Raw genomic sequence first — 14,081 nt, 5'->3', positions numbered from 1 at the left:
CTGACAGAGACACAAAAAAGCTAGACTGCAGTTTGCCAAAATGTACGTGAGTAACCCAAAATTCTTCTGAGAAAGCGTCTTGTGGACAGATGAGACCAAGATAGAGCTTTTTGATAAAGCATATCTTTCTATTGTTTACCGAAAACTGAATTAAGCGTACAAAGAAAAGGACACCGTACCTACAGTCAAATATGGTGGAGGTTCAAAGATGTGTTGGGGTTGTTTTGCTGCTTCTGGCACTGGATGCCTTGACTGTGTTCAAGGCATCATGAAATCTGAAAATTACCAAAGGATTTTGGGTCGCAATGTAGTGCCCAGTGTCGGAAAGCTGGGTTTGCGTCCTAGGTCATGGGTCTTTCTGCAGGACAATGACCCCAAACATACTTCAAGAAGTACCCAGAAATGGATGGAATCAAAGTGCTGGAGAGTCCTGAAGTTGCCAGAAATGAGTCTGGAACTAAATCCCATTGAACACCTGAGAAGAGATCTTAAAATTGCTGTTGGGAGAAGGCACTCTTCAAATATGAGAGACCTGGAGCAGATTGCAAAAGATAACTGGTCCAAAATTCCAGTTTAGAGGTGTAAGAAGCTTGTTGATGGTTATAGGAAGCAATTGATTGTAAGTATTTATTCCAAAGGGTGTGCAACCAAATATTAACTTGAGAGTGCCAAACATTTTTGTCCCAGACATTTTTGGGATTTAGTGTGACAATGTCCAATTTTGTCTTTTTTTTTTCTCCGTTTTTTCTGTTGTTCCAATACACACAAAGGAAATAAACGTGTATAACAAAACGTGTAATTGCAATAATTTTCTGTGAGAAATACTTCATTTTCTGCAACAATTTCAAGGGTGCCAACACATTCGGTCATGACTCCCTATTATATATCACTTGTAAACCGATATGGTAAACAAATGCGAAACGTCCTATATAATTATTCATTACAAAAATATAGTTAGTAATTGATAAAAATAGATCTCGTCAATTTTTTTCATGATGCTATTCACCCCAGCACAATAGACCATGCAATATATATAATAGTTCTATATGAGGCGGTGTGTTTTGTCAGTTCTGCTATACGCACTTTCCCTCAGAGTTGTGTTTCCGATATACAGGTAAAATGGGTCACTCTCGAGGGAATAGTCTACATAAAGTATATACCATAACAATGTTTTTTTTTCCAGTTTGTCTGTACATTGTATGGTGTGTGTGATAAAAATATGTATATATATAACACTAATAAACCTTTGTATAATTTGTATATATTTGTGTTGATTCTGTGATTTCTGCAATATTCGGATATGCCCACATAATTGATATGCACTCCCCTGTCGTTATTGGTTTTATTGTTGCCTATTAATTGTACATTTGGGATTATGTCACATCGCTAGTTTCAAAAGATATGACTTCTATAATTCATTCAGGTGTAAAAATGCTTTTTTCCTAAACTGTTACTGTAAAAAATCACATTAACGTATAGTGGCGACCAAAAGTTCAGCATTTTTTTTTTCTTTTAAAGTGTGACTACTTCTGTCTGGTTGTTGTGATGCCATTTCCCTGGTGATGAATTGAAAGTGCATGAAGTTATCATCATGCAAGACCTTAATTTTAACCTAAATGCTTTTGAATATAGGTATGGTAATTTAAGTAAAGAAAACTGGCTGCCAAAAGTTTTGCATATACTATTTATTGATCACATCATAGAGAATACCATATTTTTCGGACTATAAGACGCACTTTTCCTCCAAAATTTTGGAGGAAAGTGTGTGTTTGTGTGGAGGGGGAAGGGGGGGTGTCTTATATCTTATATAATATATTATATAAAATATAATATATTATATAAGATATAATACAGTGGGGAAAAAGAAGTATTTAGTCAGCCACCAATTGTGCAAGTTCTCCCACTTAAAGATGAGAGAGGCCTGTAATTGCCATCATAGGTAAACCTCAACTACGAGAGACAAAATGAGAAAACAAATCCTGAAAATCACATTGTCTGATTTGGAAAGACATTTTTTTCAAATTTTGGTGGAAAATAAGTATTTGGTCAATTACAAACGAGCAAGATTTCTGATTCTCACAGACCTATAACTTCTTCTTTAAGAGGCTCCTCTGTTCTCCACTCATTACCTGTAGTACTGGCACCTGTTTGAACTTGTAATCAGTATAAAAGACACCTGTCCGCAACCTCAAACAGTCACACTCCAAACTCCACTATGGTGAAGACAAAAGAGCTGTCAAAGGACACCAGAAACAAAATTGTAGCCATGCACCAGACTGGGAAGACTGAATCTGCAATAGGCAAGCAGCTTGGTGTGAAGAAATCAACTGTGGGAACAATAATTAGAAAATGGAAGACATACAAGACCACTGATAATCTCCCTCGATCTGGGGCTCCACACAAGATCTCACCCCATGGGGTCAAAATGATCTCAAGAGCGGTGAGCAAAAATCCCAGAACCACACGGGGGGACCTAGTGAATGACCTGCAGAGAGCTGGGACCAACGTTACACAGGCTACCATCAGTAACACACTACGCCGCCAGGGACTCAGATCCTGCAGTGCCTGACGTGTCCCCCTGCTTAAGCCTTTACATGTCCGGGCCCGTCTGAAGTTTGCTAGAGATCATTTGGATGATCCAGAAGAGTATTGGGAGAATGTCATATGGTCAGATGAAACCAAAGTTGAACTGTTTGGTAGAAACACAACTCGTCGTGTTTGGAGGAGAAAGAATGCTGAGTTGCATCCAAAGAACACCATACCTACTGTGAAGCATGGGGTGGCAACATCATGCTTTGGGGCTGTTTCTCTGCCAAGGGACCAGGCCGACTGATCCGTGTACATGAAAGAATGAATGGGGCCATGTATTGTGAGATTTTGATTGCAAACCTCCTTCCATCAGCAGTGGTATTGAAGATGAATCGTGGCTGAGTCTTTCAGCATGACAATGATCCCAAGCACACAGCCAGGGCAAGGGAGAAGTAGCTTCGTAACAAGCATTCCAAGGTCCTGGAGTGGCCTATCCAGTTTCCACATCTAAACCCTATAGAAAACCTTTGGAGGGAGTTGAAAGTCCGTGTTGCCCAGCGACAGCCCGAAAACTTCACTGCTCTAGAGGAGATCTGCATGGAGGAATGGGCCAACATACCAGCAACAGTGTGTGCCAACCTTGTGAAGAATTACAGAAAACGTTTGACCTCTGTCATTGCCAACAAAGGATATATAACAGAGTATTGAGATGAACTTTTGTAATTGACCAAATACTTATTTTCCACCAAAATTTGAAAAAAATTTATTTCCAAATCAGACAATGTGATTTTCAGGATTTGTTTTCTCATTTTGTCTCTCATAGTTGAGGTCTACCTATGATGTCAGTTACAGGCCTCACTCATCTTTTTAAGTGGGAGAACTTGCACAATTGGTGGCTGACTAAATACTTTTTTTCCCCACTGTGTGTGTGTGTGTGTGTGTGTGTGTGTGTGTGTGTGTGTGTGTGTGTGTGTGTGTGTATGTATGTATGTATGTATGTGTATGTGTATACATATATATATATATATATATATATATATATATATATATTGCACACTGTGTGCAGAATTATTAGGCAAGTTGTATTTTAGAGGATTATTTTTATTATTGATCAACAACTATGTTCTCAATCATCCCAACAGACTCAAATATCCAAGCTTAATATTTTTTGAAGTTGGAGTGGGGTTTTTTTTTTAGATTTGGCTATCTTGGGAGGATATCTGTTTGTGCAGGTAACTATTACTGTGCAGAATTATTAGGCAACTTAATAAAAACCAAATGTAATCCCATCTCACTTGTTTATTTTCACCAGGTAAACTAATATCCGTACACAAAATTTATAAATAAACATTTCTGACATGCAAAAACAAAAACCTCCAAAATTAGTGATCAATATAGCCACCTTTCTTTATGATGACACTCAACTGCCTTCCATCCATAGATTCTGTCAGTTGCTTGATCTGTTTTCGATCAACCTTGCGTGCAGCAGCCACCACAGCCTCCCAGACACTGTTCCGAGAGGTGTACTGTTTTCCCTCCCTGTAGATCTCACATTTTATGATGGGCCACAGGTTCTCTATGGGGTTTCAGATCAGGTGAACAAGGGTGCCATGTCATTATTTTTTCTTCTTTTAGACCTTTACTGGCCAGCCACGCTGTGGAGTAGTTGGATGCATGTGATAGAGCATTGTCCTGCTTGAAAATCATGTTTTCCTTGAACGATACCGACTTCTTCCTGTACCACTGCTTGAAGAAGTTGTCTTCCAGAAACTGGCAGTAGGTCTGGGAGTTGAGCTTCACTCCATCCTCAACCCAGAAAGGTCCCACAAGTTCATCTTTGATAATACCAGCCCATACCAGTACCCCACCTCCACCTTGCTGGCGTCTGAGTCGGAGTGGAGCTCTCTGGCCCATCCATCTGGCCCATCAAGAGTCACTCTCATTTCATCAGTCCATAAAACCTTTGAAAAATCAGTCTTAAGATATTTCTTGGCCCATTCTTGACGTTTTATCTGGCGTTTCTTGTTCAAAGGTGGTCGTTTTTCAGCCTTCCATACCTTGGCCGTGTCCCTGAGTATCGCACACCTTGTGCTTTCTGATACTCCAGTAACGTTACCGCTCTGAAATATGGCAAAACTGGTGGCGAATGGCATCTTGGCAGCTTCACGCTTGATTTTCCTCAATTCATGGGCAGTTATTTTGCGCCTTTTTTGGCCAACACTCTTCTTGCGACCCTGTTAGCTATTTGCCATGAAACGCTTGATTGTTCTGTGATCACGCTTCAAAGGTTTGGAAATTTCAAGACTGCTGCATCCCTCTGCAAGACATCTCACAATTTTGGACTTTTCAGAGCCCGTCAAATCTCTCTTCTGACCCATTTTGCCAAAGGAAAGGAAGTTGCCTAATAATTAAGCACACCTTATATAGGGCGTTGATGTCATTAGTCAACACCCCTCCTCATTACAGAGATGCACATCACCAAATTTACTTAATTGGTAGTTGTCTCTCAAGCCTATGCAGCTTGGAGTAGGACAGCATGTATAAAAAGTATCATGTGATCAAAATACTCATTTGCCTAATAATTCTGCACACAGTGTGTATGTATATATACATGCGCACACACACACACATTATATGCACATACTTAGTGGGGAAAAAAAAGTATATATGTGTGTGTGTATATGTATGTGTGTGTATAATATATATCAGACAGAGACACACATCTCCTTTTATATTATAGATAGAGAGATATATATAATATGCATATACATACTAATATATATATACGTACGGCTCCAGACATAAGCACGCATGGAGCCATTACAGGTAAGAGGAGTATGTATGGCGCCAGAGATCACGGTATGCGTAGACACTGAACGCATACTGCGATCTCCGGCGCCATACTTACATACTTACCTGACCGGGAGGAACGTTGTCGCGGCGCCTCTCTTCGCTGGAGACCGTGGCAGGAGTGAGGCGTCGGAATCGATCGGCGCATGCGCATAGCGGTATCCGGCACCATTTTACCGAAGACACATTTGCAGTTTATTAGCATACTCCGGCGCCGCACTCCTCCCCCGGCCTCCGGCAGAACAGGACACCGCAGCACTGGAGCACAGGGAAGAAAGGTGAATACAAGTGTTTCTTTTTTTGTATGTGTGCAGCGTGAAAGGGATGAGGGGTGCCATACATACCAGGATTGGGGGGGTGAGGGGGCCACAGATACCAGGATTGGGGGGGTGAGGGGGCCACAAATGCCAGGATTGGGGGGGTGAGGGGGCTACAGATACCAGGATTGGGGGATGAGGGGTACCATACATACCAGGATGAGGAATGGGGTGCCATGCATACCAGGATGAGGGGTGCCACACATACCAGGATTGGGGGGTTGAGGGGACCATGCATACCAGGATTGGGGGGTGAGGGGGCCATGCATACCAAGATTGGGGGGGGTGAGGGGAGCATGCATACCAAGATTGGGGGGGTGAGGGGAGCATGCATACCAAGATTGGGGGGATGAGGGGTCCCATGCATACCAAGATTGGGGGGGTGAGGGGAGCATGCATACCAAGATTGGGGGGGTGAGGGGAGCATGCATACCAAGATTGGGGGGATGAGGGGTCCCATGCATACCAGGATTGGGGGGGTGAGGGGACCATGCATACCAAGATTGGGGGGGCAAGGGGATCATGCATACCAGGATTGGGGGGTCAAGGGGATCATGCATACCAGGATTGGGGGGTGAGGAGTACCATGCATACCAGAATAGGGATGAGGGGTGCATCTCTGGAGCTAAGCCACAGTGATCTTGGGGTTCTTCTTTACCTCTCTCACCAAGCTCTTCTCCAACGATTGCTCAGTTTGGCTGGACGGCCAGGTCTAGGAAGACTTCTGGTGGTCCCAAACTTCTTCCATTTAAGGATTATGGAGGCCACTGTGTTCTTAGGAACCTTGAGTAATGCAGAAATTCTTTTGTAACCACAATACTGTCTCTGAGGTCCTTGGACAGTTCCTTTTGAGCTCATGATTCTCATTTGGTCTGACCTGCACTGTGAGCTGTGAGGTCTTATATAGACAGGTGTGTGCCTTTCCCAATCAAGTCCTACCAGTTTAATTAAACACAGCTGAACTCCAATGAAGGGGTAGAACCATCTCAAGGAGGATCACAAGGAAATGGACAGCAAGTGACTTAAATATGAGTGTCTGAATACTTATGACCATGTGATATTTCAGTTTTTGTTTTGTTTTTTAATAAATTTTCAAAAATTTCTACATTTCTGTTTTTTTTTTCAGTCAAGATGGGGTGCAGAGTGTACTTTAATGAGAAAAAAAATGAACATTTTAGAATTTACCAAATGGCTGCAATGAAACAAAGAGTGAAAAATTTAAAGGGATCTGAATACTTTCCGTACTCACTGTATATATACATACATACTGTGGGGGGAGCGGTAGCGGCGTAGGAGGCAGCAGCCGCCTGCTGCAGATTACACTGTCCCCGCTGCTAAAGAAAATGAATCTTCACTGCTCCCAACGCCCATGGGAAGCACTGAATATTCATTCTCCTTAATAGCCGGCACACAGTGTAGCCGCAGCGCGGCTCCTGCTGCTGCCAGGCGATCGCGTGTGCCCGCTATTAAAGGGCATGAATATTCGCCCAAGGGAGTCGAGAGGGGTGAATATTCATGCTCTTTAATAGCGGCTACGCTGTGTGCCGGCTATTAAGGAGAATGAAGTCACTGCTCCCCACGCACACAGTCTCGGCGTGGGGAGTAGTGACTATTCCTGCAGCTGATCTCACCTTGTGAGGATGCATAGCAGTGATGCCATGCGCGGCTCACATGGTGAGATCCGTGCTGGCAGCAGAGCAGGACGCAGCACTGGAGCACAGGGAGGAAAGGTGAGTAGAAGTTTTTATTTTTTTTTATGTATAGCTTGATGGAGATTAGGGGTGCCATGCATACCAGGAAGAGGGATAAGGGGTGCCATGCATACCAGGATGGGGATTTCTGTGCCATGCATACCAGGATGGGGATGAGGGGTGGCATGCATACCAGGATGGGGATGAGGGGTACCATGCGTCTTATGGTCCGGTACGTCTCATAGTCAGAAAAATACGGTAATTCATTGTTTACAATGCCATAACTTGGTATTTTGTAGCATAACCTCTTGCTTTAGTTACTGCACCACACCGACAGGGAATTGAAGCCACTAGAGTATTCAAGACCTCATGAGGTATCTTGCTCCATTCCATTTATAAATCTGCAAACAATTCATCTTTATTGCTATGGGTACCGGCCCCATCTCGTTGCCCTAACTCATCCCAAAGGTGCTCTGTAGGGTTTAAATCAGGTGATTGGCTTGGCCATTGCAACAGGCGAACATTTTTCTTTGCTAACCAATTTTTGACTAAATTGAATGTGTGCTTAGAATCATTGTCCATCCCCTGCCTACTTTGGTTTTACTATGTGGGAGCATTACATTCTCCAGTATATCCTTGCACATGGTAGCATTCATATTTCCATCAATTCTAAGCAGGGGGCCAATGGCAGATGCAGAAAAGCAGCCCCCCTTGCAAAAAAAAAAAGCAAAACTTTAGGTCGCTACTGTATATATTTATTAATAAATATATATATATATAATATATATATATATAATATATTCTTGATTTTCTTTTTTTTCTCAAGGTTACTACACCTGCGTGGAGGTCATCTTCACCTTGAGGAGACAGGTTGGGTTCTATATGATGGGTGTCTATGCACCTACCCTGCTTATAGTTGTTCTCTCTTGGCTGTCTTTCTGGATCAACCCTGATGCTAGTGCTGCTCGTGTACCACTAGGTAATTATATGCACTAAAGGGGTTGTCCACTACTTGGACAACCCTTTTTAAACGTTTATTTACACAATGGCAATATTTTTTTTTACAAGGCGTAGTATCTGAATGACTATTGTTAATATCCAGTACAAGCCCAACAAAGTTTCTTTACCCTTTGTATCTTTTTCATCTCCGTCTTCCCCTCTGTGCATCCATTTTCAGAGCTGAATGGACGAGCTCATTCTTCTCTTCTAAAGCTAGATTTCCCAACAGCACCCTCCTTTTGCCCAGTGGTGAAGGCTCCTTCTTCTGTGTGATTCTGTTAAAGATGAATAAATCTTAGCATTGACAATTTTTTTTCTATGGATGAGTTGACCAGTGATATTTTTGAATGTAGATAGAGAATCTTAAATGTTTTATAAGACAGGGTCATAGGTGCGACTGTTTTTCGGGTTATTAGATGGGAGAATAGGGTAAAGAGCCCTGGGTGGGGGTATGTGTCATCATTGGGGGGGGGGGGGGTGGTAGCTGAAAATCAGTGAAGATTTAAAAATAGTTTTTTTTGGCTCAAATAATTCTGTATGTACTAAAATAACCCTTAATCATCTTAAAAATCTTATACTCCCCGTCCTCATTGATGCCATTCCAGCGATGTAAACACAAGGTCTCCTGATGCTTGCATGATATCTTTATAACATGTGCGCACTCCAGCCAGTCAGTAGCCATTGATGGGCTGCAGAACTCACACTTCATCAGGTGTCCGAGTTTTGTCTGATGGAAGTGAGAGTTCTGTAGCCCTTCAACGGCCTTTGATTGGCTGCAGTGCTCACATAGCATAACAATGTCATGCAAACATCGGGAGCCCTGTCTCTGTCATTGCTGGAATGGTGCTAGTGAGGTAAGAGTATCAGTTTTTTTTTATTTTACACAGGGACTACAGCATATAAGGGGTTGTTCATGTAGTAGTTTAAAATGTATTTCTATCCATCATCCAGCACAAATCAGTTATTTTTTTTTGTACATCCCACAGCAGTACAAATCTATTTAGTAAGAAGAAAAAGTTGAACTAGTTTATTTCTGAAGACATTGGTTACATGGATTTTATTTATTTTTGTATCTGTCCATTATATCATGATTGCAGTAAGGATGAATAAAATTCCCTATATACCACAGAGTAGGCAAATCCTGATATCTGTGAGCCGTGCTGTTCCTAAGGTCAAGTTCCCACAATGTCTGATTTGGAAAGAAATGCAAAAATGCAATGTGATTTTCAGGATTTGTTTTCTCATTTTGTCTCTCATAGTTGAGGTCTACCTACGATGTCAATTACAGGCCTCTCTTATCTTTTTACGTGATTGGTGGCTGACTAAATACTTTTTTCCCCACTGTAATATATACAAATATATAATTTGTATATATCTCTCTATCCATTTGTGCTGGGAAAAACAATTGCACGTTTGGTTTAAGGCTACAGCCGATGAGTGACCCCACTGGAAGAATAATAATTTTATTTATATGGCGCCAACAAATTCCGCAACACACAAAATTAAGTAGGGAAATGTGCATACAATAAAGACGATGCAAAGTAACACATAATTCAGCAGTTACAGGAGGAGTGAGGCTCCTGCTCGCAGGCTTACAATCTATAAGGAAATAGGAGGGACACCATAGGTAAAACATGCTTGTTGTGTACGGTCCAGCCATCATAATAAAAAAGGCATTTCAATAGAGCTTCATAATCTGGTCATCAGCCAGTATCTGAGCCGTTACCGTGTGCTAGTGGGTGCATGGAGGATGTGGAGACAGATGAATAAGAGGGAGCAGATTCTGAGGAAAACATGAACAGGCAGAAAATACAGTAGGTTAGTGAAGTGAGATGATAGGCTTGTCTAAACAAAGATGTGTATTTAAAGCACCCTTAAAAATGTGTTGGCTAGGTGTTAGTCACATCATCCGGGGTAGTTCATTCCAGAAAACTGGCGCAGCACAAGAGAAGTGGCGTTGCGAGGATTGGATTATGGAGGATGTTCGTCTTAGTTCCGTTTCAGAACGGAGGGCATGGGTACGGTGATAGACAGAGATGAGGAAGGAGATATAGGGCAGTGCAGAACTGTGGAGAGCCTTGAAGGTGAGAAGTTTGCATGGTGTTCTGTAGCAATGGGCAACCAGTGCAATGACTGGAAGAAGCTACCTGAGCAAAGAGAATTTTGTCTTATGGGTTGTTGTTTTTTTTATTTCGTCTTGTATTCCTATAGGCCTCATTTTAATATTAACAAATAAAAATGTACCAAGCAACCCCTTGAAAATGATTATTTTGCTATGTTTTCACTCTGTGGTTATGAAGAGCTTCTAGTTTGATTCTTACTAATACTATTATTGGTGCATAAATGCAACTTGTGACTGTAAAGAAGACTTCTAATCGTTTCATCATTTTTTTTCTGCCTATGTTTTTCATTCCCAGATCATTCCATATGTACAATATTTCCATCTGTGTGTCTGACATGTGCTCTTTGCATGTGGAATATCAATGTGCCAGGGAAATCATCACATGACCATCACCCATTATTAAGGATTGGCAACGAACTGTAAGATTTGTATAATCACTTACCTCTGCTACTTAATTACATGTCATGCATTGTTTTCTGTGTGTGCGTAGTTTTGTCTTTGAATTCGTTTTCCTAAACTTTTATCCTAAGAATATGTAAAACTGAGATTTCTTTGATTGACATTTTCCTTTTTTAAATAGTTCACCCACTCAGGGAAACAGAAGGACTCGATGGAGTATTAGTGCATTCATTATCATTTCTATCCACATAATTGATATATAATCTTATTTTACTCATCAATACCCAATACCTTTTTATTTATTTGTTTTAATAAATATTTCTTTGCATTCTTTTTCATGGTGCTGAAAATCAGAGCTATGATCATTTGTAACATGTTTAGTGTTCCTAGCTGAGAGTCTCTCATCAAAGCATAAATTATTTAATCCTCTTCACAAAGATTTTTCCAAAGTTCAAGGTTTAGAGCACGAAAGATAGACTGGCGCTAGCCATATATAGGAAAGGTGCTGCTACTGACACTGAAAGCATTAAGTAATATATAGAAACAAAAAAGTAGTGTATATAAGAAATGAAAACACACAAATAATTCAGTTTTTGAATAAAAACATAAAAAAAATTAAGGCATACAAATAAAATATAACAACGGACTAAGATTTTTTTTTAATGCATTTAAATATCCCAAGCAATTGAAACCTTTTGTATATCATGCTAAATATGCCCACAACCACCTTCAACAAATATCAGTTGGACATATCAAAAAAACCCAGAGAACATACACTGCCATATGCAATAACAGTAATGAAATAAATCTCTACAGTGACGTGTATTCAGCCCCCTGTAGTCTGATACCCCTAAATAAAATCCTGAGTGTCCAATTGCATCTAGAATTAATACATAATTAATAAATTACACACAAGTGGACTCCATTTACTCTCCGTATACCTAGAATTTGTATTATGGCAAGAAAAAAGCAGCTAAGTAAAGAAAAACGAGTGGCCATCATTACTTTAAGAAATGAAGGTCAGTCAGTCCGAAAAGTTGAGAGTGCAGTTGCAAAAACCATCAAGCACTACAAAGAAACTGGCTCACATGAGGGCCGCACCAGGAAAGGAAGACCAAGAGTCACCTCTGCTTCTGAGGATAAGTTTATCGGAGTCACCAGCCTCAGAAATCGCAGGTTACCAGCAGCTCAGATTAGAGACCAGGTCAATGCCACACAGAGTTCTAGCAGCAGACACATCTCTACAACAACTGTTAAGAGGAGACTTTGTACAGCAGGCCTTCATGGTAAAATAGCTGCTAGGAAACCACTACTAAGGACAGGCAACAAGCAGAAGAGACTTGTTTGGGCTAAAGAACACAAGGAATGGACATTAGACCAGTGGAAATCTGTGCTTTGGTCTGATGAGTCCAAATTTGAGACCTTTGGTTCCAACCACCGTGTCTTTGTGCGACGCAGAAAAGGTGAACGGATGGACTCTACATGCCTGGTTCCCACCGTGAAGCATGGAGGAGGAGGTGTAATGGTGTGGGGGTGCTTTGCTGGTGACACTGTTGGGGATTTATTCAAAATTGAAGGCATACTGAACCAGCATGGCTACCACAGCATCTTGCAGCGGCATGCTATTCCATCCGGTTTGCGTTTAGTTGGACCATCATTTATTTTTCAACAGGACAATGACCCCAAACACACCTCCAGGCTGTGTAAGGGCTATTTGACCAAGAAGGAGAGTGATGGGGTGCTACGCTAGATGACCTGGCCTCCACAGTCACCAGACCTGAACCCAATCGAGATGGTTTGGGGTGAGCTGGACCGCAGAGTGAAGGCAAAAGGGCCAACAAGTGCTAAGCATCTCTGGGAACTCCTTCAAGATTGTTGGAAGACCATTTCCGGTGACTACCTCTTGAAGCTCATCAAGAGAATGCCAAGAGTGTGCAAAGCAGTCATCCAAGCAAAAGGTGGCTACTTTGAAGAACCTAGAATATGACATATTTTCAGTTGTTTCACACTTTTTTGTGAAGTATATAATTCCACATGTGTTAATTCATAGTTTTGATGCCTTCAGTGTGAATGTACAATTTTCATAGTCAAGAAAATACAGAAAAATCTTTAAATGAGAAGGTGTGTCCAAACTTTTGGTCTGTACTGTATATATGAATATTTTTTCAAGGCATTGTACAGTGGTGTGAAAAATAGTTTCCCCCCTTCCTGATTTCATATTTTTTTGTATGTTTGTCACACTTAAATATTTCAAATCACAAAACAAATTTAAATATTTGACAAAGATAACACAAGTAAACACAAAATGCAGTTTTTAAATGAAAGTCTTTATTAAGGAAAAAAGAAATCCAAACCTACAGGGCTTTGTGAAAAAGTGATTGCCTCCTAAACCTAATAACTTGTCGGGCCACCCTTAGCAGCAACAGTTGCAATCATGCGATAATTGGCAATGAGTCTTTTGTGATCTCAAACATTTAAATGTGACAAACATGCAAAAGAATAAGAAATCAGTTAGGAGGCAAACACCTTTTCACACTACTGTATGTATTAAACATAGTCTTAACAATAATCAACCTGATAAACAAATATAGTCCCATGCACTCTATCCCACAGGCACAACGCTTCTGAGGCCAAGTTAACACAACCGTATTTTTGGTCCAAGTGCTGCCTGTGGAAAAACACAGGACTCGGGCCAATGTTATTCAGTGGGGCAGTGCAGAAGTGCATGTTTTTGTTTACGGAATCTCCATGTGAAGAATTGCAGCATGCACTAGGTTTCTTTTGTTTGTTCGATGAAGTCTATGGGTGAGCAGAAAAAAAAATGAAGATTCCATATAGCCACCATTTAGCTTCTGATTTTTATGGATACATTGCAATTCTTTAACATAGGAAACTGTATTTAGTCTTGAAAATGTTTAATAACTGCTGATGTATAAGAAGGGATTGCATTCAGATGACAGTTGAGAGAAAAATCACCTTGGTTTTCGGAATGAAACTCGAACTATATATGATTTTTTTTTTTTTTTTCGTTCGTGTGTACTAAAACCTTAGACAGACTGAGAGGTATTGTTCTTTTGTATTAGCATGTAGGTGTGAGGGGAGGAAAATCCCATTTGTGTCCCTGGGATAAGCCCAGCTTCCTCAGGGTTGCTAAGTATCTTCTGATTTTGATTT

General features: G+C 40.9%; 1 protein-coding gene across 1 annotated transcript in view; it reads left to right on the top strand.

Moving 5' to 3' along the window:
- The window catches only part of GLRB (glycine receptor beta), a 175,234-nt gene that overhangs the window by 114,575 nt on the left and 46,578 nt on the right, over nucleotides 1-14,081 (top strand). Inside the window, exon 8 of the mRNA XM_073644903.1 lies at nucleotides 8,214-8,366. Coding sequence (XP_073501004.1) covers nucleotides 8,214-8,366 — 153 coding nt within the window. The remainder of the gene's footprint in view (nucleotides 1-8,213; nucleotides 8,367-14,081) is intronic.

This window comes from Phyllobates terribilis, unplaced genomic scaffold, assembly GCF_046119375.1.
Source record: "Phyllobates terribilis strain yellow unplaced genomic scaffold, ASM4611937v1 Scaffold_1__5_contigs__length_1240528914, whole genome shotgun sequence".
NCBI lineage: Eukaryota > Metazoa > Chordata > Amphibia > Anura > Dendrobatidae > Phyllobates > Phyllobates terribilis.
This window is presented reverse-complemented; position numbering and strand designations above follow the sequence as displayed.